This window comes from Chaetodon trifascialis, chromosome 7, assembly GCF_039877785.1.
Source record: "Chaetodon trifascialis isolate fChaTrf1 chromosome 7, fChaTrf1.hap1, whole genome shotgun sequence".
Lineage (NCBI taxonomy): Eukaryota > Metazoa > Chordata > Actinopteri > Chaetodontiformes > Chaetodontidae > Chaetodon > Chaetodon trifascialis.
The window spans coordinates 9,128,341-9,155,800 of NC_092062.1; the positions used below are offsets into that span (position 1 = coordinate 9,128,341).

The 27,460-nt window shown below is 42.6% G+C and overlaps 2 protein-coding genes across 2 annotated transcripts in view; one reads left to right on the top strand and one right to left on the bottom strand.

Annotated features, from left to right (window-relative positions):
• The window catches only part of zfpm2a (zinc finger protein, FOG family member 2a), a 115,972-nt gene extending 112,309 nt beyond the window's left edge, over positions 1–3,663 (top strand). The window contains exon 8 of the mRNA XM_070965993.1: positions 30–3,663. Within this exon, the coding sequence (XP_070822094.1) occupies positions 30–2,584 (2,555 nt within the window). The 3' untranslated portion in view covers positions 2,585–3,663. The remainder of the gene's footprint in view (positions 1–29) is intronic.
• Positions 2,831–26,044, bottom strand: LOC139333536 (uncharacterized). The gene is made up of 11 exons (XM_070965994.1): positions 25,894–26,044; positions 25,111–25,273; positions 24,840–24,911; positions 24,623–24,699; positions 23,892–23,992; positions 21,663–21,779; positions 19,444–19,518; positions 7,609–7,747; positions 4,859–4,941; positions 4,630–4,726; positions 2,831–4,506 (listed from the first exon to the last, which is right to left on the bottom strand). Exons 1-11 carry the CDS (start codon positions 25,951–25,953, stop codon positions 4,339–4,341), a joined length of 1,152 nt encoding a protein of 383 aa, XP_070822095.1. The 5' UTR covers positions 25,954–26,044; the 3' UTR covers positions 2,831–4,338.
• Between the last annotated feature and the right edge of the window lie 1,416 nt (positions 26,045–27,460).

Here is a 27,460-nt window from a genome sequence, read left to right on the forward strand (position 1 = left end):
AGCATTTCTCCCTTTTATCTCCTTCACAGGTGTCAAAATGGAAGAGAGCCTCCCTCCTGGCACCAGCTTGAAATGCACAATCTGTAACTACACGGCAGATTCTCTTATTACATTCCAGCATCACATCATGTCTCACCTGTCACAGGCGGCCTTCAGATGCAATCACTGCCATATCAGCTTCCAGAGCCACAGGGAACTCTTACAGCATCAGGACTTACATGGGCACGGCAGCAAACTTCACAGGGAAGGCGACGGCACTGAGCATTCCCCCAGGGGGCCTGAGGAAAGCCTCCAGCAGCAGCAGCAGCAGGCCCGCGCCGAGCTGGCCAACAGGAAGGATACTCTGCTGGGAAGTCCCAAAGGGGCCCTCAATAAGGAGACCAGCACAGACGGAGAGGCTGACAAGGCTGAGAAGAAGCCCATGCTGTCGGTTCAGAAGGGAGAGGCCCACCCAGGCAGCAAAGCCAGTTTTTCTTACACTAGGATCAAGTCTGAGCCCTCCAGCCCCCGGCTGGCCTCATCCCCTGTGCAGCATAACATGCCTACATTTCCCATGGGCCCCTTCTTGTCTCAGTTTGCTTTCTCCCAAGACATTTCAGTAGTCCCACAGGCTTCTGAGATTCTGGCTAAAATGTCAGAGCTAGTTCACCGGAGGCTGCGCCATGGAGGGAACAGCTATCCACCTGTCATCTACAGTCCTCTTATGCCCAAAGGGGCCACCTGTTTCGAATGCAATATCACCTTCAGCAACTTGGACAACTATTTGGTCCACAAAAAGCACTACTGTAACAGCCGCTGGCAACACATGGCAAAGTCCCCGGACTTCTCCGCCCTCTCAGATAAGGTCCCTGAGGCAGTGAGCCCCAACAGCGGTCACAGTTCTGTTAGCATGTTGGCTGGCTGCCACCCTACAGATGCCGACAACCACCTCATGCAGTCTGCCTGCCTGAACTCCAATATGTTGGACATGATCAATGTTGGGGCCAAAGGGCCTGATAAGGATCTAGCAGGACAGGTGAAGAAGGTGTCTACCCCAACTGGGGCTGAGGAAAGGTTGAATGGAAAGCAGATGGAGGGGAAAAGCCCCAGTACGGGTTTGGTGGAAAGTGACAATGACCCAACCAAGACAACCTGCGATGCCTGCAATATCACTTTCAGCCGTCATGAGACCTACATGGTCCACAAGCAGTACTACTGTGCCACTCGTCATGACCCACCCATGAAACGCATGTCCACCAACAAGGTACCCTCCATGCAGAGAACCATGAGAACCCGCAAGCGCAGGAAGATGTATGAGATGTGCCTCCCTGACCAGGACCACCAGAGGCCCCCCATGGGTCAGCCAGGTTTCCTCGGGGTTCCTCCTATGAACCCTTGTACATCCCAGGAAGCTGTAGAGACCCTTGCAGAACGCTTCCACCCCCGCTGTGACATCTTCCCAGGTATGGTACCCAAACACCTGGAGGCCTCTCTGACTGTCACTAAACCTATTCTGGCTCCCAAGGGCAATACAGTGGAGCAGCAGGAGCTAGACGCTCCCATTGATCTCAGCAAAAAGTGTTCGCCAGTCCCTGACAAGACATGTAGCTCACCTAAAAGACTGTTGGACTATCATGAATGTGCAGTGTGCAAGATAAGTTTTAACAAAGTGGAGAATTACCTGGCGCACAAACAGAACTTTTGTCCTGCAACAGCTGCCGCTGCCGCTGCTGCTGCTGCCACTCAACAGCCGCAACAGCAGCAACAACACAATGAGACTGGCAGCCTGGAGTCGACCATGTTCCCAGATGTGAAGAATGAAGGCAATAACAACCCCGATGACGTTTACGATAAGAGCCCAGGCAAATGTGAGAAGAATGGCAATGGGAAGGTGATGGTGCAGAATGGAGGCATGTTCCCCCCTCACCTGGGACCTGTGCCAGGACTCAAGGGTTTTGCTGAGCCCCAACTCATCCCATCAAAAGATGAGAACAAGAATATGTTTCTGCCCCACTGCCTTTATCCCGGAGCAATAAAGAAGGTCAAAGGTCCTGAGCAAATATCTCCGTATTTTGGGATAAAGCCAACTGATTATGTGACTGGGGGGGCAATGATGCAGGGAGAGGCCAGCGAACAGGAGCAGAGCATTAATGGGGGAGGAGGAGGCCCAGCAGCAGGAGGAGAGACAGGAACAACCAGAGAGCCCCAGCAGCCTGCTGCTAATGGCTGTCCTCACCCGGGCAAGGAGTCCCTTCCCCTTCTGCCTAAAAACCGGGGCATGGTCATCGTCAATGGGGGGCACAAGCCAGAGGAGCGCTCAGGCACAGCACCGCCACAGCAGGAGAACCAGCCCCAGCCAGACGGCCAACCTCCCAATCCCTCACCTACGTGGACCGCTGAGAACCAGGCTGACTCCAACGAGAACATGTCGCCTTCCTCCAAGTCTCCAAGCGAGGAGGCAGCACCCACAGCCAACAAAGGCGTGAACGGCTCTGGAAGTGGCAAGTACTGCCGCCTCTGTGATATCCAGTTCAACAACCTGTCAAACTTTATTACCCATAAGAAGTTTTACTGTTCATCACATGCTGCAGAGCATGTAAAATAAGTTGAGAAGAATAAGACACGCTCTTCTTCTCCTTCCCACACCTTTTCTTCCCAACTTTTACCCCTTTTTTCTCCTTTGATTTGGTACACTGTTGTGTCTGGAATAGTGCATCATGCAGTGCTAACCGCTGCTTGTGGACAATCAAGAGAAGCTTCTTCTTTCATCGTTTTAAGACTTAAAAATGCAAAACCATTGGTTAAAAAAGAAAAAGAAAAGAAAAATGAATCAAGAATAATATTGGTGCCACTTTCACATTAATTTATTTTACAATCAGTATTAATAGGAGTAGTGATCTTAATTTAAATTCAAAATGAAATTTATATCAGAGTTGTTTGTAATGTTATTGTATAGTCATTCTTGTGTAGCACACATATTGTTTACACTGTAATGTAGGCTCAATGAAACAATAGACAATACAAAAATGAGATGCATTTTAGACACAAAAATAGCTACTGAGGCACTTGTGTATTCTTATTTGCTGTACCAGTTTCTGTATATGGCCAAAATGTCACTTGCAGATTGCTACTAATGACTTGTTTGCCTTAAAGATCACCATTTGGGGTGATAACCAGGCACAACCCTGCATCTCACATTTTGGCATATACACATGGCTTTGCATACATATGTGGCTGTTTGTCCCTGTCTCTTTTCTTCAACTCAGATGTGGATGTTTTCATGAGGATGGCAGCATTCTTGTATAGTACTCGTATTTCTGTTTGATGATACACTTTGGTCTCCCTTTTTGAAATTTGCTCTCAATGCAATACTTTGTAAATTAGGGAACATTACTGAAAGCAGTATTATGAAATGGGGACTGTGCATATAATTATTTGTAACCCCATAGGGAAAAAAAAGAAGTTGTACAAGAATTAAGTTTATTGCTGATGAACAAGATGGGTGGGAGGTCAGTGGGGATACTGATGTAAAATGATCATTCCAATGTCCTGATTATGGGAGAAAATGTTTCTTAAAACGTTGTTGCTATGCATGTATATGGATGGAATTAAATTCCAGATCTGTTGGAAATTTTTATTTTGATGTGGTGTCATAATTAAACTTAAATCCTCAGGATAAACCAATGCTGTCTGGTCTTTCTTTCACATTACTGTACTGTATACCCATCACAAGAGTTCGTACTGGCCACAAAGAAGGAAATTTAGCTTTGCAAGCCAGAATGATCTGTTTGCAAATGATAAAAAACATAATCAACCTAAGTCCAAAAATAGAGGTCTTCATCTGGTTGTGACGTAACTCAATTATATGCAAGTAACAAATGACTGAAGCTGATGCAACAGAGACAGAGGACCACAATGTGCCGTTGCCTGTGGCTATAACATGGCAGAATATTAAGAGAGAACTGAAGGAGATAAAAAGTATCAGGTTGAGCAACGACGTGTGTGGCCTTTACTTTGATAAGGAGTAATGTATTAATTTTTTGGGACTGGCCAATCAGGTAAAGAGACTGAAATAACAACCAGAAAGATAAGATTTTCTGAATCTAAGACTGCAAATATTTCATCACACTGAACACCCTCCAGATATTTTCAATTAAAAAGTTTCCAATGAAGCAGAGCTGTGTAAAAATATGTTCAAAAATTGACTTCTTGATGAACCTCGCCAAACATGTAGATGTATCTCTACAGATTGCTGCAGGGAGAGGTAAGGAGATAACCTGAATATTTTAATGAATATTTAAAACATATTCAATGATTACTCTGTCCATGTGTGGGGTATTGTTACATGTTGGCCATGGGTCACTCGCTCTGCTGTTTGGTTTGTCGTTGGTTGACTAGCTTCCTCAGGTGCTGGCTGATGGCAGATGGCTTCTTGTAGATCATTCGCCTGTCTGCTCCTTTTATGTGAATATGATTGGCTGATGGGTAGGACTCCTCCAGAAATCTCTTTTGAAGCTTGGCTACCATCTGGTGCAGGAAAAAGATGATTTACTATGGGTTTTACACAACTGCTACTACAGCATTGTTCTGTCACTGTGCTCGTGTTAATAATGCATCATGGAGTTGTGCAGCTACAGGAAACATTCTCACCTGGTTTAGGTGTTCTGGTATTTGCTGGTCAAAGGAATCCCCAGTGATCACACTCACAGACGTCCTGCTGGAGAGGGGCTTAAACTTTGTGACGTCCCTTCAAAAGCAACAACAAAAATGCAATTACTCAATCTGTGTACTATTCATTGTTCTCTTCCATATTATACATGCAAATAGCTGATGCATCCAGAAAGCACTGAAAAAAAGGCTTTCTAAGTGTTTGTCATACCTTACTTGAGCTGCACTTTCATTCATAAAGTAATGCTCATCCACTGCACTGCTCTGGTGGGCAGGGTTACTGAGGAGGTACTTCTATAAGAGACAGAGATAGAGGAAATAAATCAGACTTATGATACACTACTTACATTACCTTCAACAAGAAAAAGACAACATATATATATATCAGATACAAACTTTTAACAGCGATGGTAAGGATTTAACAAAAACTGAGCTATGTCAGACATCTTGCGTAAACATATACATATACTGACCGGGGTGTTCAGCAGGCATTTTCAGGAAAAGCTTAACTCAAATATTATAATAAAAAGGAGAGTGGAAAAAGAAATGCATTTCATTCAGATCACTCAGGTGACCCTTCTTGTCATCTTCTGGGACAAAGTGGAAGGATCTCAAACCTTAACTGAGCACAAACAGACCTCTGTACATCCAAAAAGAGATCTGTTTCTTCAGTCAACTGGCAGGCAGGACCTGTTCCACAGTGGCCGCATGTCACACCATAATCCAAAATTGGACAGACATACAGTAACAGTCGTGCATATGTACTGTAAGGCAGATCTTTACAAAGCTTATATTTATTATTTCAACATTATTATTATATTATCAATTATTTTCTGATGCTTCTTATGTTCCAGTTATGTGAATATACACGAGAATACATTTGACTTTGTTGAATATCACTTTTAATTGTCGCTGTAACCGATTGTGTCCTTTCAATCTGCCTACATTAACTTTTTCTGTCATTAAGACATTTTATGTAGCCGTTTTGGTCGTCTGTCTAATGTCCGATGGTAGTAAAGAAAATCCTACACTGGTTTATTTATCGTTTGACATGTAAAATATGACGCAGCAGCTTTTAAGCACGGTGCCACTAGTCTTTTCAGCTTGGTGCCGCCACTTTTATGGCGCTTGATTTTACCCCAAAGGGAGCTCGGTTATTCTCACAACAGCGATGTATGCTCACTCTCATGTATGGCCACAAACAGGAGGGGGGCTAGGCACACACTTCTGCTTTCCTTAACAAATAGAAATAAATTGAAAATAAATAGGAACTACCAAGAGATATATTGGAGAAAGATTGGTATCTTCTCAGTATTGAGGGGTGGGGATATGACCAATGCGTGCCTACGCCCATGGTCCAGCTCATTCAATGAAGCAGCACCAGGCAGAATACTGACATGCTGCCATTGCAAATCTCAGTCTTAATACTCTGATCCTCCAGCTCAGAGTGGCGAAAGTTCACCATGCCTCCAGAATAGATGTGAATTCCGAAACTGAGCAGAATTCCCTTCAACTGTCTCTATCACCCACATGTGATGAGACCAGATAGCTTTAGTGCTGTTAACATAGCAGCAAACAATTCTGCTCCAGTTCAATTAAGCAGTGGTTACAGAACATGCCCTTGAGAAATGGACTGCATGCTCTATTGAGTCCGGCGAGTTTGTGAGTGTGTGTGCGTGTTATAACCTTCACTAGCCTGTCTACAAAACCTTTCTCTGTCCTTGGAGAATTCAAGCACAGTGATGTCCTTATCTCCTTGGCAACAACTGTAATACTTGAAAAGCTGAAATAGGTCCCTCATCACTACTGCCATCAAATTGTGGGTGGCTGGCAGCAGAGAACAAGAAGCCTTAACGAACTGCTCGCATTCATCCCAAAGCAGGAGTCATCACATCATACAGACAGCGGCAGAATAAAATGAATGCTGAATGGATGTTAGAGATGTCAGGCAGTGCTCACAGAGGGCCAATAAGGCGCAAGTTGTTTCCCCAAAGAGAAAAAATAACAGAATTTGAAGTAAGACTATGGTTTAAATGCAATAAACAGCTACTAAATTAGCTTTCAAGCAATAATCTCTCTCTCTATGTCCCAAATGCACCCAACATGAGTGTTTGTTTCCCTGCTATAATAAGGTGTCAGTCTACAGAGAGCATTATCCCATGTTACCAAAGACATTGGTTGTTGTTCATCACCAGAATCCATTACTTCTCCCCCTCTGCATTAGATGTTTTCCATATCCAGTAAAAATGACTACAGGACTTCATGACAGGCAGTGTCACCACTATGCATATGTGTGTTTTTTTTTTAAACAGATCCATAGCAGATCTGAGCATGGACAAGTGCAAAATAAAAAGCCTCCCCTGTAGAAGAACTTCATCTGCAAAAAGCCTGTAGTTTATATTAACAGCCTTTTCCTCACAAACCGTATGACCTGTCAAAAGGCTGAATTTACAATACAGCAGGCATCAGGAGATACATTACAATTGCAGCATCATGTCAACTCCAGGACAGGGTTCAGTTTTCATTTATTTTTAAATGACGCCTGGTGTCATATCATGCCAAATTCACAGTCTCTGACAATATGAAGACAAAACACTCCTGTAATCATCATCCACTCGTATCTCTGCTGAGGAGGAGACGTGATTATTCTCACACTAGCACCATCCTGTGGCTGTAGAGGAAAGATGGAATTTAAAATGCCTAAAAGACATCATTTTTGCCTCTGTGGTTCTGATCAGGTGAACAAAAGCCCAGAAAGAGTAGAAGGCACAAATCTGGTCTTCAGGCTATATGAACCTCAACACCTACAGTATGGCAGCACCTCTCCACCCTGACGGCTTCTACATTTATCTCTTAATGACCTCTACATCGGCTGTGACCTACTGTCACCTTCAGCATGAAACAATGTTAAAACTTTTTTTTTTTGCATTGTTGGTGTGTGTGTTTGTGTTTTAGCCTGACCTGCCGCTGGATGACTTCCTCTGAGACATTTTCGCCTTTAATTGTTGGTTCAATTACCCCGAGGATGGTCAGCATGCGGCTCAGTCCTGTAGCTGCTGAAAACTGCTTGGCCTGGAGCGAAGTCACCAGCTTGCCATACCTGAAAACACACACACACACACACACACACACACACACACACACACACACACACAAACAGGAGAATATTTCGCTCTTTAGCTTCCTGAAGTCGATGGCAACAGTATGTTTGTTAATGGCACAGAGTAGATTTCAGTTTATCAGAGCTTTTGCACTGAAAACAGCCACTTGCTATTGTTGGAAGCAAAGCTGTGTAGAGTTTGAGGGTCGTAGATCCAAAACAATGTGTGAAAAGATGCTAAAAGGCACCACAGAGCTAAGGGAGACTGCAGAATTGGGTGATAATTTTTTTTGGCTTCATCACTACCAGCGACCCCTTTCAAATCACACTGGTCCTTTGGTAGTGTAAGTAGTGCAGAATTAGAGTGTAGCCATCAAGTTTCTATCACTTGAATCTTTAAACATGCGGGCAGCATGTATATGACAGTTGGTCTTTATATCAACAGCATGCAAAAGGTCTTATAGTGGAGCCAGTGTAACAACAAGGGTTTGGATCACAGTAACTCAAGCAAAGTCATACATAACATTTGCCGTCCTCCGTTCTTTTTCTACCCAAAGTTTCTCTCCGAAAACATTTGCCTGGGGAATGAGAAATGCGCTTTTTTTGGCAGATGAGAGAAGAAGAGCTGTGGGATTTTGTAACTCAGGAGGCCCAATCGGTCTCGGCTCACTGGTGCTCTGAATTGGCTGGTCTCAGCCTGTGGAGCCCAATCAATAGGGCCGTGCGCCTGCTGCCGCCATCGCCGCACCGCACAGCCTGCTCTAACACGCAGCCAGCAGCAGCACCAGGAAACACTCGTCCTTGTCTTAGTCTTAGCCCTGATCTTGGCCAGACGTACAGCACTGTGCCCCCGTTCAATCCCACAGTAACAACTACCTTATCAAGGTTCATCTTAATTCAATTACTGCTAATTTTCAATATTGGTTAATTTGTTGATTATTTTACAAATTAACTGATTAACCCTCCAGTCTACAAAACAATACAATTACAATTTGTCATTTGGCAGTGGCTTTAATCCAAAGCGATGTACATATGAGACTTTCATACATCACAAGCAAGGTTCTAGACGGGAGAGAACAACAAGAGTAAGTGCCCTAACGCAACTTTCTGGTTCAACTAGACACAGGTGCTACGAGACAGTGCTACGAAATAATGCATAGAATGTGTGTGTGTGTGTGTGTGTGTGTGTGTGTGTGTGTGTGTGTGTGTGTGTGTGTGTGTGTGTGTGTGTGGGTGGGGTGGGGGGGTTAGGAAAGAAGGTGTTCAGTAATGAGTTTGGTCTTCTTCTTTTTCTAAAGATCAAGAGGGGCCCTGCAGAACGAATGGAGTTTGGTAACTCGTTCCACCACCGGGGAACCACAGAAGAAAAGAGTCTAGCTAGAGACTTTGGGCCAATAGAAAACAATGAAACATGCCAATAGCAGTTTTACAGAGATCAAGGTGATTTCACAAGCACAAAAACCAGAGAAATCCTCACATTTGAGTTTCTCAAACAGCACATTTCATCACACTTTCAGCCACGCTGGTGGTGCTCCTCCATTGATGGTAATGTCCGCTGCTCGATCTGTCCACTGATCCACCACTTTGGACATCTGAAACCACTTCCACTTAATGAACTGATAGAAAATTTCATGTAGACTTTCATGGTTTCCAGAAGGTGAATCCCAATTTCTTTGGTGATCCCCAGATTTGTCTTTTGATACCACCATGAGGCTGATATGTATGGTCTTTGATGAAATCAACAGATATTGGATGTACTGCAAAAAATTAAATCAGATTTGCCTTTTTTTGACAGTGACCGTAGAGATGAAGACAAGAAATGTGAGGAGGAGCGATCTGACAACCAAGGTCCCAAAACCAGGAGTCACTTGATAAATGTCTTAAACAATTGATCTGTCATCAATATTGATTGATTTTTTTCTTGACTACTCTGTTAACTGACTAATCATTTCCACACTGAATCTTCCAAATACTTGAGTTGTAACAATATCTCACAGTGCAGCACAAGCCAGCAGTGCATGTTAGAGTATACTGCATTTTACTGTACAACAGGCAGGCTTCAGCGCTGCCTCACTGCCATTATACTGATCATATCAAAGCGACATCATAAACATGCACTTTTCATGCGTAAAATAACCCATTTCACCTGTTGTTGATATGACATGCTGCTATCCCAAAGAACTGTAGCTTCAAATATCAAGCTATGCTCCGGCAAAGCATGGCAGCACTTATTGGTCAGATTACGCTGATACAAACGGCGGAGAATGGTGGTTCAACTGCCACAAACGGCTGTATGAAGATAAGGTATCTGCCATTTTCAAGGCAAAAGAGACAGTTCCTGCAGGTCAATAACAGATGCAGGCAGGAGGAGGAAAAGAAGTCGACCGCTCTAATTTTCAGTCTTATGTAGGCAGAAAAAACTTTTCAAATCAGACCTCCAGAGAGTGACATTTTGACATTTTCATCTTCCTTGCCACAGTTTTCCCCCGAAGTCATTCTGGCACCACAATTTAGAACTGACTCTTCGACCTGGCTCTTAAGGGACTTCTCAGTCTCTGCACATTTTCCACCTGTCACCCTTTTCTTACCCCTTGATTCCAAAAATAAAGGGGAAAAAAACCCTCTCTCCCTATCAGCCCCCTAGTTTGAATCTGGTCAAATCGTTCCTGGGTCTGGCATTGAACATTATTTCAAGGATTCTCGAGCCACCTGTCCTATTCCCTCCTCTTTTTTCCATTTTTAATTCTGCCCCGGAGTGAGGATTATGCGAAGCAAGGCATGCGTGTCAAAGGGAAATTTAGTGGGTAAAGACAGCCAAGATTGGCGGGATGAATTAAACAGATAACGGGAGGAGACGAAGAGGGGGAACCATGTAGAGCAAAACGCCTCACCGATGTTGGTCATTTCAGAGGGGCTCTTTTTTTTTCCTCCCCACAGGAGCGAGGAGGCAATATCTAAATTAATAAAGTGATGAAATGAGTTTGTGCCGTGGACTTTCTGCTGTTTGACTTTCCCATCTGGATTAGTGCAGGCTGAATGGACGCTCTGTTACTTTTGTTACAACTGCGCAATTCACTGTCGGAATTTGGCCCTGTAGTGATAAGGCTCCCCTCCTCCTCCTCCTCATTACCATCTCATTTCATATGCAGGGCCTCTGTTACCTGAGAGCCTGCTCACACGCAAAACACGAACTATTACACGAGCTTCTGCCAACTATTACAATGAGCAGAGAACATTTAAACACAGACTATTACATGAGGCTCAACTAACTATTACGCCAAAGGAACATTTTTTAAAAAACGGGATCCAGCAAAGACCAGACTGTATTAGAGAAAGGAGGGCGCATGGACGTGGACAGGTACATGATGAGGCCTCTAAGTCTCACGCGAGAGAACAAATTGACCATATTTTGAAGAATTTAAACAGTTCAACGCAGATGGAACATTAAAGCTCACATCTCATTTCTGTATTTCTAGTGCATTCATGGTTTTACACAGCAAAATACTGTATGCCCTTAATGTAATTAAACAGAGTTTAAAATGTACGAAATACCTCATGACAACATATCAGTGACCTTTCTGAAGTGACTCAGCCAACCAGTTAACACCACCCAAACATGGCGCTCCATGCTTGGAGACCTAACTATGCCTAAGGGTAGTGTGAATGAGTGACTGAGTGATTTTACTGATGATGATATAGAAATTCACTGTGTTGGTTTGGTGCTGGTGTCACATTAATGTGTAGTCAAATGCATTCTTGCTATTTTTCTATCAAGGACCACAGCGGAAATGTCAGATTTGCACTAAAAACACATTAACGCATCAGAGTCACCACAGAGAGCCAAGGTGAAGCAGGAACTTCGAGTAAAAACTAAGTAACTAAACTATGTAACAAGTAGTAATAATAATAACAATAATAAAAACATCATTCACAATCCCACTGACATTTTGAACTATGCTAGTAACTAAAATACCAGCCTCGGAAAAAAAAGGTCGTGTGGGTGAAATAATCTAATATCTTGCTTGTTTCATATCTATTCCTTTAAGAAACATCATTTCCCAGAAGTCCTAGACGTTTGCATGCTAAACATCACAGCTTGAGTCCATGAGGGAGTCACAGTTGGCGCAGACATGTCTGTAGTAACAGCAGGACAGAGAGGACTGAATGCTGTAGAAGTTTTTAGCCAGCAGAGATTACAGCTAGAACTCAGTGAAAAAAAGGCTGCGGAGGGGAGAGTTCTTGAGTTTTATGCAAAGAGAAGAAACTAAGTTACGATGAACTCTGAGAAGAAGTGCTTGCAGTGCTTTTCATGGCAGCTTTTTTCTGTGCCCACAACGTAATTGTTGTTTAACTTTGTTGAAATCACAAAGGTTTCAGTTCCTCATAGCAGCTGCTGTAATGGATGCTGATTCTTAGAATATGGAAAGTGAATCTCAGGAGCACGGTTAATATTTTCAGAGAGACGGATGAAAGAAATGCTGAATGAGAGATTGCACAGACAGAAGCTAGTGGAACAGCCCAGACATGAAGTCATGACTTCAGCGCTCTGTTAGGCCTTTTCAATACAGGACCATAGCAGCTTACCACAACCTGAACCTGTAAGGACATGTAAGGTCGAGGTTTTAGGCTCTTGAGAAGGCGACAGTGTGCCGCAACACCGGAACCAGCATCATCGTTTTTATTACACCATCAAGTGTTGTAACATGCAAATTAACAAGAGCCTGGAGCTAATATAAACATTTTTCTACACACACAAACATTTGAAAAAGGCTAAAAAGTCAGTCTGTCACAAACATATACATTTTTTTTTTTTTTTTCGAATCAGACCTCAGGAGAGTGAACGTTTCATCATCCTTACCACATATTTTTCTGCAGGCTTTATCTGTGGCATAGGAAGACAAACTGTTGCAGCTCGGATAAAACTGTACATTTTCGCCTGACCTTTATGAAACGGAAGCAGCCAGCCAATTAACAGCACCCTTAGGCCTACACCAGAGTTATTATGTGAAGTATCAGGCTCCTGTATTGTGCAGCATGAAGCACCGCACGGTTCACACACAGGCAGCTTTATATTAATGTGCTTTGGGACACAGACACACCTGTATGGTGTCACATTCAAAAATAAGGGCCTCTCACAGATGAAAAGGAGTACAAGAGTACATCCTCGAAACACTGTGTTCAGATTATTAACAGTATTTCTTTGCATACCTGGAATATACTCTTTTTGTTGAAGCTTTGTGGATGTAACAGCCCAGTTTCCTCATAGGGGATCATTAATTGCTTCATATTGCTGCATATTTTTGGAGGCTAAGCAAAGCAAAACAATGAACCACTGCTTTCAATTCAATTCAATTCAATTTTATTTGTATAGCGCCAAATCACAACAGAAGTTGTCTCAGGACACTTTCCATATAGAGCTGGTACAGACCAAGCTCTTCTCCTTGATACAGTAAATGCATTCTGCTTCCTTTCTGTTTAACGACTTGATTGGCATCTAATATAAACTATGCTGCTTCTGCTTTTGTGAGTACTCAAGGATGTATTCTAACCACCATAATTACTGTACATTCCTTTTATCGCCATATCTGCTTTATTCCTAGCCTGATAATCCCACCTAAGAGGCCTTTTGTTTCACGTCATTCATTCATGATTTGAATCGCTGAAGAAATTTGAGAAGTGGGAATTCAAAGGCTACCAGGCTACTTTATTAGACCTCTCTCTGTATAATGGAGACCAATTATATTGTATTTAAAGCTGTAACTTTGGGTCACGAAAAACCCTTTTTGAAAATATGTACAATTACTACTACTACTAAACAGGGAATAAGCAGAACCTCTTAACTAAACAAGACTAATTTAAAGGTGTAATGTCCAGTATAAACACAAGGTGTCACTCTTGCATCACAGCCAATAGCAGGCAGATCCCAGCATCCCCGGTCTGCTCTCAGCCTTCCCGCCTACATCAATACTATAGATTACACTGGGGTAAATACACAGGGGCCGCAGCAGCCCTGCTTCATTAGTGGAACGTAACAGCAATAGTTACGCTTACAGTGGTTCTAATTACAATTAATTGGCATTCCTGGCTCGTCTGGGAGTCTCTGGATGAAGGGGGAGGATCTGTGGGGGGGCAGCTGAGTCAGGAGAGGACTGAGGGAGGAGGCCGACACTATGGGAGCCATTACAGAACAACACTGTGAAGCCTTGAGATTTGTGGAATGAATGTGGAATTTGTGTTCTATAAACGAACTCTGGTGTTTTTTCTTTGACTGAGGCTGAATTATCACCGCACAAAACATACTATAACATGTATACACATAAACATTTTCTACATTTCAAATATATTCTCTCAATCTACACCAAAAATCTTGACAGGGATGAACCACTTGAAAGACTTTTTACCCATTTTTATCAGCTTGAGTCAATCAAAAGTCCCTGCGCCATGCTTCTGTCAGGCTGCACCTTCTCCTGCTGCCTCATTTTATTTCCCATTGTCCCAACTTTTTCTGTTTCTCTCTCCCTTCATTTCTTTATCTCCCTCCCTTCCTCCCTCCCTCCCTCCCTCCCTCCCTTCATCCATCCATCGGCCCATGGCCGGGTGATTGCTGCCAATCTCAGCCGAGGATCCCTTGCGGGGTTTAGAGCTGGGCTCTGCTCCAGTGGGTTATTGAACGCAGCTCACGGTGAAAGCGAATGGGCTCTTAGGAGGAGGCTGGATATGTCATCACTGACTGCTACTGTTTACCAATGAAGCCAGAGGAGATCGGGAGCAGGAGAACGAGCAAACGCTAAGAGATTACGTAATGTCACTTATGGTGGTAAATTAAAGAGAAGAGAAGAGAAGAGAAGAGAAGAGAAGAGAAGAGAAGAGAAGAGAAGAGAAGAGAAGAGAAGAGAAGAGAAGAGAAGATTCTGTTGTGCCTGTAAATCTATCTGCTAACAAAGTGCAGTGAGGAATGATAGAAACACTCTTCTTGTCCCTCATATTAAAGCCTGCCCGGCTTATAAATCAAAGCAAATGCAGCAGTTGTGAGAGTGAACAGTCGTCAGTCAAAGTGACAGTCATACGCCGCCTGTCATACAGAGCAGGCTCCAGGTGAGCAGCAAAACACGTTTCTCTGCTCCACACTGCAGCAAGCTGTGTACACACAGTATGTATGTGTAGGAATGTTTGTGCGATCATGGTCCCCGTGTGTGTTTGCGTGCAGGCCTTGCTGAGCATATTAATGACAGGCCGGATGATGAATGGGACAGAAAGTGTCGTTTGCATTTTGGGACACATAACTCAACCAGGCTTCCATCCAGGCCTGCAGTCACAGCTCTGTTCGGCCCACCCTGAGGCACTCGTCACCTCACGCGCTGCCTCGAGGACGCGCCCAGTACACTGTCACACTACAGAGTTTGTGTCTCAGCATCAAACCCAAATTATTCAAATTATCATTTAAAAAAAGAAAAACTACTGATGACTAACACTTAAAAGAAGCGAGCTGCAGAGGAAAGGGATGAGCAGACTTTCAAGTGGTGCTCCTCTGAGTATGGAGTTGCACTAAACACAGTAACGGTACATTAAAACAGAGAGTTTGCCAATCAATCAGCATTCATTAAACTGTAAGGACCATCCCATTAGACGAGAGCATTCCCCACTGTTTCTGCTCTCTGAGCAAATATATTCCCCATGGGGTAAATTAGTTTTGTACTCCACGTACACACACACACACACACACACACACACACACACACACACACACACACACACACACACACACACACACACACACACACACACACACACACACACACACACACACACACGGCTGCAGAAAGACAGGAGACAGACACACGCATACACACACACACGGAGTGTGTATGTGCGCAGCCAAATTCCTTATTTTCAACAGGAAATGAAAGGTCAGTGTTATCAGTGTCATTCCTTCAGTGATGTTTAGCATTACCTTTGATGGCTTTTGCCTGATTCTGACCAGCATTTCTGACCAGTGATGGTCAACTAGAGAGTCAGACAGCCTGATTACTATAGCACTCGATTAATCTGTAGATTGTTTTTCTCGATTTATCAATTAATCACTTGATTACAAAATCCCTCAGGCCAAAGTGATACATTCAAATCTCTCTCCTGCTCAACAAACAGTCCAAAAGCAAATACATTGCATTTATAATTATAGAAGACTGAAAAAAATGGAAAAAAAAAATACATGTTAGAAGCTGGAATCAGAGAATATGGGTACTTTAAAAAACTATTAATCAATTATCCAAATAATTGCTGGATAATTTTCTGTTGAGCGACTAATCAGCAGCTCTAATGCTGTTTTCCACACAGGTGGGGATACTCGCACCTAGCTGATCTGTAAGTAACCACCATTCAAGCCATGCTGGCACAATGCAAATTTCCACAGGGCAACACACGTTGGCAGGAGCTTAACACAGCTCCAATACGGCTGAAAGTGGTCAGTAAACAGTACTGTGGCTCATATCTGAAAGTACAGGCATGCCACCACAGAGATTCACTTAGAAGCTACAGAAACACTGAGAGCTGACCACTGAGAAGCTTCTAAAAACAAAGCTGCCTCTCCAGCCTCCAGCACAGACACACGGGCCAATCAGATAAGCAAAAGAAACAGCTTGGTTGTGGGCAGGTAGTCCGTCTCAGGTTGGCCACAGCTGGCCCTGGTACCAAACAGGACCAGGGCAGCGTGGCTCATGGGATGACGCCCTGCTGTGGGACACAGCAGAAGAGCCCGTGCTCTCTGGGATTACAGCGGACAAAGGCAGTAAAGTGGAAACATGAATTCAGTTCCCATTAAGGGGAATCTTAAATGTCACAGCATCCAGTAATACTCTGGACACAAGTGTTGTTTGAGATTGTGGCGACAGTTCGGGAAAGACTTTTTCTTGTTTCAACAGCCGCCTGAGCCCTGACCTCAACCCAGCTCAACACCATGGGGATGAAGAGGAACTCCCAGCAACAACAGCTGACCCCTCTCATGTTCTTGAGGCAGAGGCTAAGCTGTTATTACAGTATATTAGTGGAAACAACTTTGGAATGAGGCATCCTTCAATCACATATTGGTCATCTGTTCGCATGCTTTGGCCATGTAGTGTATGTTCTGTGCCAGCAATGATACAGTACAAAGTAAGCAAACAACAGGGATGCACCTACACAGCAAGACGTCATGCAGACATGTAGAGAATATTGCTGTCTGTATTCGAGTGAAGAGATGGAAAGCTTCCACTGCACGAGCTGCTGAAACAAAGACTGACAGCACTGAGCGACTCAGACCGATGGCTCTCGCCCAGAATGCAATTTGTCCAGACGTACGCTGGGGCTTCTCCTAATCTCTGACGATAGACCCACTGCTTGATTTTTCATCAGGAAGCATTATCTATGCTCGAGAGGAAATGAGACACATGCTGCGACGTCTGCAGAGGAAAATCCCAAATAAGAAAGCTGACCCCTTACAACAAGTGCACGCGAGCAAATGCTTACTTACACACACACACACACACACACACACACACACACACACACACACACACACACACACACACACACACACACACACACACACACACACACACACACACACACACACACACACACACACACACACACACACACACACACCATTCTCAGGAGATGGTGGCAACTCATTTTGTACGATGTAACATAACTAATTTCGGGAGTGAGCCTCTGTTAATGAGCAGGTCTTTGATGTGTAAATCCTCCAGTCCCAGTGCAAGGCTGATACAGTCTCCCTGCAATCCTGCTCAGGTGCAGCCCTGCTCCCTTCTGCATTACTTATCTTGTGTACCACATACTGTAAGACCTTCAACAGCTAATAAACCCATATCTAAGGGAAAGAAATACACACCTACATGCAACCTTGCTGAGTGAAAAAAAAAGAAGGGTTAAGTTGAAGAATGAGAGCGGCGGTCGGATGTTGTGCTGCCCTCGTGTCTTCATACTGTATATCCCGCTCCTGTTTCTATTTTTACTCGCCCCTGGAATTCAGGCACTGGTGATAAAATAATTTTTATGGAGTAAATGTAAGTCTTTGGTTTATTTCCTTCCTCCATTGCTTCTCCGCAGAATAATTGGATTGTGACTGCACTGTCATGTACTCAGTGAAATGAATGCATATTAATCAGTGGATAATTGGACACATACCCCTGATAAATGGTGCTGCTCCACTTTGAGTCACGTACAAATTAGGCCATTTTCAGGGATCCATTTCTTATCTGGCTTGACTCATGCTTATATAAGCTGCAGGCTAATATTGGTGGACGGAGCTACAGTCATGAGTCATGCCCGAAATGAGATTACTTGATTTTACCATACGCCTGCGATACATATCAACTCCCCGCTGGTGTTTCTAGATGACATCATGAAATATACTCTGTGCACAGAAATGGTTTTTGAACTCTTAGAAATACTTTGCTGACAGTGACAGAACTTAGGATGAAAGTATCAACCGCAACAGAAGACGATGAATATACAGTGGGGGTATTTCTTGATGTCAAAAAAGCCGTTAATACTATTACCATGGCTTTACAACGTAGAACAGGAGAGAGGTTCAGTCCTGGTTCAGTAGCTAACTAGAATTATTTAAAGGACAAATGTTGGTTCAGAATGCCACTGGCTGTCTTTTACACACAGTAAAATAGGGAAATGAGGTATTTTTTCCACTTATTTTATCCCAAATTGCTTGTGTAATTATTTACAGAAGCACAATTTCAAATAAGAGATCCTGCTATGTTGCAATAAAAATCTGGGATTTAAGCAAGAAAAGCCTTTTGATCTGCTTTGTAAGTGACAAAAAAAAAAAAACACTCCAGATGACTCCAGAGATTTGTTAGCATGTAGCCATTGCTGCTCCGACTAAAAGCTTAGCACGGTTTGCTAAATTATAGAACTGATTCGCTCTCGTCTCTTCAGCAGTCACATGACGCGCTTTACTTGTAAACAATCTGAGAAAGTGTTCGCGTTGCATAATTGACACTTCTGCCAACATACTTCCTCTGCACCCTCGGTTATCATTAATAACAACCCGTCCCCCCTTTATGATAATTAATGCATAATGAGATATGTGCTGTGACAATGACTACCACTTGACATACATCTCGCCGGGGGGATTAAAGCAGTGTTATTACACTCGCTGTCACTCAGTCCCGACCACCGCCACAAACCCTCGATCTCGCCTCATCTGTTTCATGCTAAAGGAGTGCGATCAGCTAATGAGTTTCTTTGGCCTCCAATTAATCATGCTAATGAGCTCCACCCAGCAAAGATAATCAACTATTGTTGCCATAAAAGCCAAGGAGGGAAGTTTGGAGCTTGGTTCGTGAAACCCGTTTGTGTCTCTGCCTCCACTCTCCTCGTTCTAATCCCTTTTCCTTCATACATTTCCCTTTTTTCTGCTCCTCTTCCCTGCCTCTCGCGTTTTATCTGCTCCTCTCTGCCCCTCAGAGCTCCTTATCGTCCTCTTTGCTCCTTTCCGCGCTCCTCTTTTCTCAATCTTCTTTTCCGTTCCGCTTTTTTTCACATCCCACCACAGTTTCTGATTCTCCAACATCTCTCCATCTTCTCTCCTCTTCTCTTTTCGTCCTCTCGCTCCTTCCTTCCTCTCCTCAGCTTTCCTAGCTCTGTCCTTCCTACGCCCCTGAAAGCTGCTACAAACTCACCAGTACTCTTTCCACTGGTCCTCCTCAAAAATGTCCTCTGGGATGGGATCAATCAGCACCAGGTCTGACACTTGCCTGAGGACACAGAGAACATAACACACACACACACACACACACACACACACACACACACACACACACACACACACACACACACACACACGTGCGCGCACACACACACACTCAGATGAAGGAAGACTCGTTGACGACCCTTGTCCACTTTACCCTCCCAGCCCGGGTCGTAATGAGTGTGAGATGGATGTCGTCATCCCGTCTGTCTTTCAGTAGATTCGTATGTCCTCTGTCCCCGCAGACAGATGACCACACGTACACCACATCCAGGGGCGATGCTCCCCTTTGGAAAGGTGTCATCCACTCACGACTTAATGGCGGCAACATCGGGCCTGATTAAATACTAAATCTTTCATCCCTGGTATGGGCTAGTTGTCACGTTAATCACTATGTTGTCTCTGGGATGGCTGAGTTATGGGGATGATGGAAATAGACACTGGAATATATTTTTCTAACTGCAAGTTTGGGAGGTGCTGCGTAGCACATGATGCAGAGCAATCCTGAGAGAACGTATATTTAGATTTTAGTACAGATTTGTCAGAAACTTAAAGGATAAGTCCGGTAATACTCTATATTTTCATATTATCAAGAAATCCCATGAAAGGATGCCACAGACTACATGGTGAGCCACACTGTTGCACTGGGTGACATGTTCCTTCATTGCCATGAACACACATGGTATTCACATCTCACATACACCATCCTGCTGCCGTAAATGCTCTCAACACAAATTAATCCACTGCTGAAAATAATCCCCAACTAGTGCATCATATCTATTCATGTTTGAGTGGCGTTTGCTAAAAATTACAGTACCCAGCTGTTGTAGCATATTACTGAGACTTTTTTGTAAAACAAAACTACATATTTGAGACCCATTTTAGAAGAATTACATCTTTAATAGGAGCTGAAATGCCTGCTGTTACGTGCCACAGACAGGAGAAGGGAAAGACAGACCAACCACTGCTGGTTTGGGCTTCTTTTCATGGGATTTGTTGGCAATAAGATCAGATAAATAAAAATAAAATTATAGAATAACATCAACCTTATTCTTTAACTTACTTTATTGCATTTTAGCAGGGTTTGTGCATATTCGAGAAGTGGGCACACACTTTGTTCTGGTTGCTTTTATTGTGCCACAGTGATTTATGAGTTTCTCCATGCACGGCTAGCTGTAGCATGCATGTGGCTGTGCACTATATGCTTCTGATTTGCATGTTTTAATTAGTGCCTAATATTGAAGAACAATGTTGTCTTGTTTTGTGCATATTTTTAACTTGAATATTGCCCATTTCATCAACACTCCTCAGTTTCCATGTGTGTGTTTCTGCGTTGCACGTTCTAACGAGCACCTAATGGAGCACACTGATGAGTTTTACTGACATTAATCTTCTCTCTTTTCCTTTCTCTTTTCATTAGTGCTATGCATGTTAGGAACTATTTCAATGATTGTTTTAAATATAATCTTATATTCTAATTAAGAGACAGAACAGATATAAAATAGCCTTTTTGGCTATTTACAGCAATGTCTATTCATGTGCACTGACCTCCTTACATAAAACCAGTAAATAAGTACATCAAATTAAAATTGGATGCTATCTTTTGTGTTGCTGCTCTGTACGCCACTCGCCAATTTACAAGTTTTGGACTGTGTCAGCAATTTCATTTTGCCACCCGGGAAGGATGAATTTAGAGTGACTATTGTTACCCGAAGAGTCGATTACTTCAAATAAGCAGTTTTACATATGTTATACTAGATCACCTTGACTCTATAATTATTAAAGTGCTAATTCAGCAATTTCACGCTGTACTTTTAATAAAACTGGGTGACTCATAAGATACAGATGAAAAAAGAATTGAAGCAGTAAGTTTTAAGTTGTAAGCATATTGTATGGGCCGAGCACAAAAGCTATGGATCCTACATTTCCCATAATGCAACAGCGTAACTTCATTCAGCCAACCTATCTGGTAAATCCCATCTTTTAAACTACAAGCCAAGTTCGTAATGCAGCTCTTCAATGTAAGCCTAAGCCCAGTCGGGGTGATTTTAACTTTGACTTATACAACTGTTTTCACAAGCTGAGTAGTCTCCCTCCTGAAGTTCTGCAAGCTGAGCCATCCTTTAAATATGTCCATCATGCAATACTTACACATCATGAATGTGGCTGTAAAACCTGCAGTTGAGTGCACCGAGCTCAGAGCCCACCAGGATGAGGGGCTTGGCGATACCAGCAGCGTGCAGGAGTCGGTGCAGATCATCCACCATCCTGGAAGACAACAACAACACTCATCTGTCTCTGCACAAAACCAGGACATGCTGCAAACTGGACCAGGAGGTTTATTTATTCAGCCAGCTGCGACGAAGGCTCCCGCTATAGAGATGAATACGACTGGCCGTCATTAATCGAATGAATCTGCTCGTCAACAGGTTGATGAAGAACCAACAGGAAAGTGATTATGAAAAAGTAAAAATAACCAAAGATGGGGAAAAAAGAAATGTTACAAATCCTATCTAAAAATTAAGAAGAGCAACAACTGAATGGAGCTCAGGTCAGCAGTATTTTTAGTTTTCCATTTAATATCTTTCCAGACATGGCACCAAAATAAACAGCACTGTTGACACCCAAACGGCAGCATACGGGGGGACTGCTGGCTCCTTTTGCCTGCAACCCGCAGGAAAAACAATCCCCCGCAAACTTATATCATCAGAGACAGCATCATCATTACAGGAGACGCAGCAGCTCCTCTCTGAGAGCCAGCTGCTGTCCTGGGTCTGCTGTGCTAATAAATCAAAGCCGACTTGTCACACTGAAATGAAGAGTTTTCACAAGACTCCAAGGGTTAAGGTTAGGTAGTCATCGCACTTCTTGAGATATTGAATTCTGGGAAATTGATTGCTTGCATCTGAAATAGACGTCGGGCCGCTTTCTGGGCCAGATGCCAAGGTAAACTAGACTGCTGACCGTCGGCGAGCCACGTCCGCTCATCCCTTAGGCAGATTTAAGGCGCTTTAACGAAGGAAGGTTACAACCCAATCCCACGGCAGTGTGAGGCAGGGCGTGGCGGGGCTGTGGTGTGCTCAGCTGAGGAAGTGTGTCCATGCACACTTCAGTTTATGCTGGCTGGATCATTAATAAGTCCCATGCGGGCCATTAATCAAGGAAAGATTGATAATACAGTGAATCTGATGTGTGTTGCTGCAGTGCGTGCAACGCAGCAGGCTTGGGCTTTAGCTTGAGTGTCATTTATAGAGCTGAAACAATTAGTCAATTAGTTAATCGACAGAAAATTAGCAACAATTTTGATAACCAATTATGGTTTTCTGTGGTCACAGCTTCTCCACTGTGTAGATTTGCTGCTTTTGTCTCTATTGCTTTGTATTTAAATGTAAAACGGGTATCTTTGGGTTTTAGACTGTTGGTCGGACAAAACAACAAATGTGACAGCATCATCTTTGAGCTTTGAGAAACTGTGATGGGAATTATTCACTGTTCTAATTGTAATAACAAAAATAATCAATAGATTATTTCCTATTAAAAATAATTGCTGGTTGCAGCCCTACTCTTTTATCAAGAGTCAGCTCTGTCAGGATGTACTTAGACACAGCACTGCTTTGAGCTAAACGCTAATGTCAGCATGCTAACATGCTCACAATGACAACACTAACACGCTGATGTTAAGCAGGCATATGTTTACCATGTTCGTCATCTCAGTCCAGTGTAACATGCGCTTATTAGCACTAAACACAAAGTACAGCTGAGGCTGAAGGGAATGTCAAAAGTTTTGGATATATTTAGGTATGAAGCTAAATATCAAACAAATTGAAAATGTGACTTGATAATGGTGATAGGTGAAAAATGAAGGGATCAATGAATCCCTTATAACTGTTAGCTGCAGCCGCAGAGAGTGCCATCCTTTGGGTTATTAAGCTCAAGTATCCACATAAAAGAACTGCCTTGGATGTTAAACAGACATTAGATAGATCTGACCTTCATCAGCATCCTCTGTTGATGACAAGAAGGAGTTTGACTCGCTGTATCTTCTCCTACGCAAACTGAAACTGACACAGCCATCACAAAAGGCCCCCAGAATCAGCACTATTAGACCCTGATTCACCTGCACCACATACCACTGTACAACTGGCCCACATCTCATTCAAAATTTCCATTAATTAATTTCACAAACTCAGCAACAAGAGAAAAATGAGGCAGATGGCCCTTGAGGTGTTTAACTGCCCACTCACTCATTCAGAAACCACTTCATGGTGATAAAGCACTGATTTGAAACTGTGACGTTAGGTTTACAATGTAGACTTCGGGTATAGCAGCGACGAGTGGCATAAAAAAAAAGCATGCACTCAAAATGAGTCGTATACTAACCGTCCAGACGTTGACATTCCCCAAACCTTCTCAGTTCCTGTGGTTTCATTCTGCATGAGCCGCTTGCTGAAGCCCAGTCCCATTCTGTCATAGGTGCAGACCTGAGCAGTGTAACAAACAGGGAAGCCATAGACTTAGAGGGCTTTTTAAACAACACCATGCTCTACAGACACATGAGATGCTCTCCATAAGGACTCGGCCCCCGCCCTATCCTGTGTCCGCACTTTAAAAATGCATGATGGCTGAGTAATGTTGAAAACTAAGCTATGGATACAGGTGTAAACAGCCCACTGTATGTCTGTTTTGTCACTGCTTACGTGCCTTAGCTGTTCAGATGTATCTAGGCCCTTCCCCAACAAGCCTGTGACCTCATTTGGGTCACATTTCAGACAAACAACATGGGGCAGGCTGTCAGCCCGGACTTTCCGCTGTACCGAGTCCTTGTTGAGCAGAGAGGACGTGGCAGAGCCACTGCAAGGACTGTCCCTACACGCCCCTGACAACAGAACAACATGGCACATTAGCAGCAACTGATTCTAGAGTAAGTTCATCACAGCGGATTTCTTTGGTCACGTCAGCTGACTCACAGTCAGTGAATCTTATATCAGTTCTGACAACCCCCCTTAATCTGACACAGAAATACAAATGAATATACTGGATATACATGATAATATTTCTGTATATCATTTCAAAATACAGCTACAGACTGCAATCCACAGAAACTTCCTCACCTTTGTCAGTGCGGCCACATTTTCTTGGACATGCAACCAAACGTCTGAGGACATTCCAGTTGGTGCATCCAGTATGACTGCAGAAAAACAAGGGTGGGCTCAGTTAAAAGACACAAACAAACCACACAGACATGGAGCCATGTGCCAGAAAAATTTGCAGAACTCTTGAGGAAACCATGCATGGCAGATCATGGAATATCTTCATAGGACTTATTACCAACTGGTTTTCCGTGCCCTTTGCACAAAAGATGCATCTTTTGACCCAAACCAACATCAACAATCTGGCCATCTGGATGTAAGAAGGGAAGGAATAGAAAGAAAGATTAGGCTTGACAGACTTCTCATTAAAACCTCATAGAAAACTGACTGATTATCTCCCTCTGGAAGTTAACACAAATTACATATCATTTAAAAAAAAACTGTTTTGCTGGTTGATATAATATTAAACTGAAAGGAGCAATGACTTAGTTAGCCTGAGATGAGAGCACCTTTAGGTAGGAGCATCTGTCCTTCTCTCTGCAGAGATGCATAGTTGAGGAATGGAGGGATGATGATGATTAAAAGTAAACACTTTCCAACGTTGATGAGCACTGAGCCAAAAGACAGCCTGCCTTCAGCTTCAGCTTGGATGTGTGCTCTTTGATCCGGTTCCTAGTTTATGTACAGAGGAAAATGCAGCATTAACTCAAACATTAACTTGACTTCAGCATCCTACAGTTATAGAAAAAAAAAAAAAAGAAGTACATTTTATGTACATACTGTACATATTCATATATACTTTTGACTATAGATTTGTCATATCACTAGTGATTTGATTGCTAGCAAACCCTTAAAGTTATTTTAGTGGAAGATTTGCAAGAAATGTGCAAGCAAATACTGCTCTTTTATAATCCTGAGCGCATGCCGAATAAAAGAGCTGTTTCTTATGACTTGTTATAAAAATAAATTAGGAGTAAAGTTGGAGCAAGTAACCAAAAAATAATCAAAGAGTTATTGAAATTGCTGTTTTTTCAAGGGGGTTTGGTTTCCTCTTCTCTCTGAAGACACTGTCGGATACTGTGTCATGCTCCACTTAGTGTTAGTAGTGTCAGATCAGTAATTTATACGTAGGAAAACGTCAGCAGCTGACAAACTCTGACAGCTTTTGACTTGACCGAACAAACACTGGCGAACATGTTAATGTAAACTAAAGTCAGTCAGTTAATGTTAGCTAACAGAGATCTGCATGTATAGCAGCTACCAGCTGCTCGCTATCGTTAACGATGAATTACCTGTCTATCCTCACCGACAGAGTCATTGTTTGATGCTTGAGCTTCGGTTCTTCGACGCATTTTCAAATTAAGTTTTGTAATACTACACGCACACACTGTGCAGAATGAATGAAATTGTAACAGCTTCCTGGTGCAAGTACAGAAACCGACAAGAGACAAACTTTCCCTTGCGCGCAGCAGAAAATTGTGGCTGCCGACAGCAGGACATTGTATTCTGTGAATAATTCGCCATTTGTCCTTGTAGTCATTTATGAATCACAATAAGATGAATCACCTTTCCTTTCAACTAATTCGACTGTAACACTTAATATTATATCTCACTGTTTAATTAGTGTCTACCACTAATGTCATTTTAATACATTTCACCGTCAAAACCTAAATATATAATAATCAAAACAATACATTTTAAACGTAAATTAATTTGGATGTTGCTGTATATTGAATATTTATAATAATATTACTATTTTACTTGCTTTGTTTACCTGTAACGTTTAGAGTGCTTTTCTATTTGTTTGTATGTTTTGTGTGTGTGTGTGTGTGTGTGTGTGTGTGTGTGTGTGTGTGTGTGTGTGTGTGTGTGTGTGTGTGTGTTGTTGTTTTTTTATATTTTTTTCGACACGGCCATCATATTTCTGTCAGGCATAAACAAGACCATAGCAGTTCAGCTTCTGGCGTGCAGGGGTCGCTGTATCCCGTGAACCAGTCTCACATCATACATCATAATGTCTTGCACTCACAGGCAGCTAAGGCAGCAGGATTTACATTAGATAGGCTCATAATCACCATTTAATAAGACTTTGATTAAACATCTCACACTCCCAGATATATATATATATATATATATATATATATATATATATATATATATATATATATATATATATATATATATATATATATATATATATATATATATATATATATATATATATATATATATATATATATATATATATATATATATAGAACCAGAAATTGGAGGTGTGATTGCACATTCTCCACTCCTCTTAGAGCAAACAGTCAAGTCCTCATCATGTATAATAATACATTTATGGAGGCAAGACAGCTGCTTATAAGACAAGTACTGTAATATATGCTAATTGCTGTTTTTGTGCAGTCATACATGTGTGATGTGACAAAGGGTGCTGGTTTGCGTTATTCAGGGATTGCGACATCCATACTGACGAATTCTGCATCATTCACAAAGACTATCACAGAGCTTGTTGAGAATTGGGCCTGCAGTTTGGCTGTGCTCCATGTCTCTAATCGTCTTGCAAATTACAGACACCAGATAATAAAGCTAAATGTTTTAGGAAAAGATTCAAGTTTTATGCATGACGCAATGCATGACATCAGAAACAAAAAAAAAGGGACTCTCCTGAGTGCAGTAGCTCTAAAGATGCCTTTCCTACATTTTTTAATATTCACCAAAGAGAGAACAAAGCCAGACCACCATGACCATTTATCCATTAAGCAGTGTCTGAGACAAAGCAAACCTCAAAAATAAACCCTGCTTAGATAGCAGGTGACTGGTGACTGGAGCCATGTAGGGAATTCATTACAGTAA

What these genes read in the sequence shown, in the direction of transcription:
- LOC139333536 (XM_070965994.1), bottom strand. Translation starts at nt 25,953, where the DNA reads ATGCGTCGAAGAACCGAAGCTCAAGCATCAAACAATGACTCTGTCGGT. An exon ending in AGGGCACGGAAAACCAGTTG is followed by an intron (nt 24,700 to 24,839) that starts GTAATAAGTCCT and finishes GTTTTTCTGCAG; the next exon opens with TCATACTGGATGCACCAACT. An exon ending in GACCAGTGGAAAGAGTACTG is followed by an intron (nt 7,748 to 19,443) that starts GTGAGTTTGTAG and finishes GTGTGTTTTCAG; the next exon opens with GTATGGCAAGCTGGTGACTT.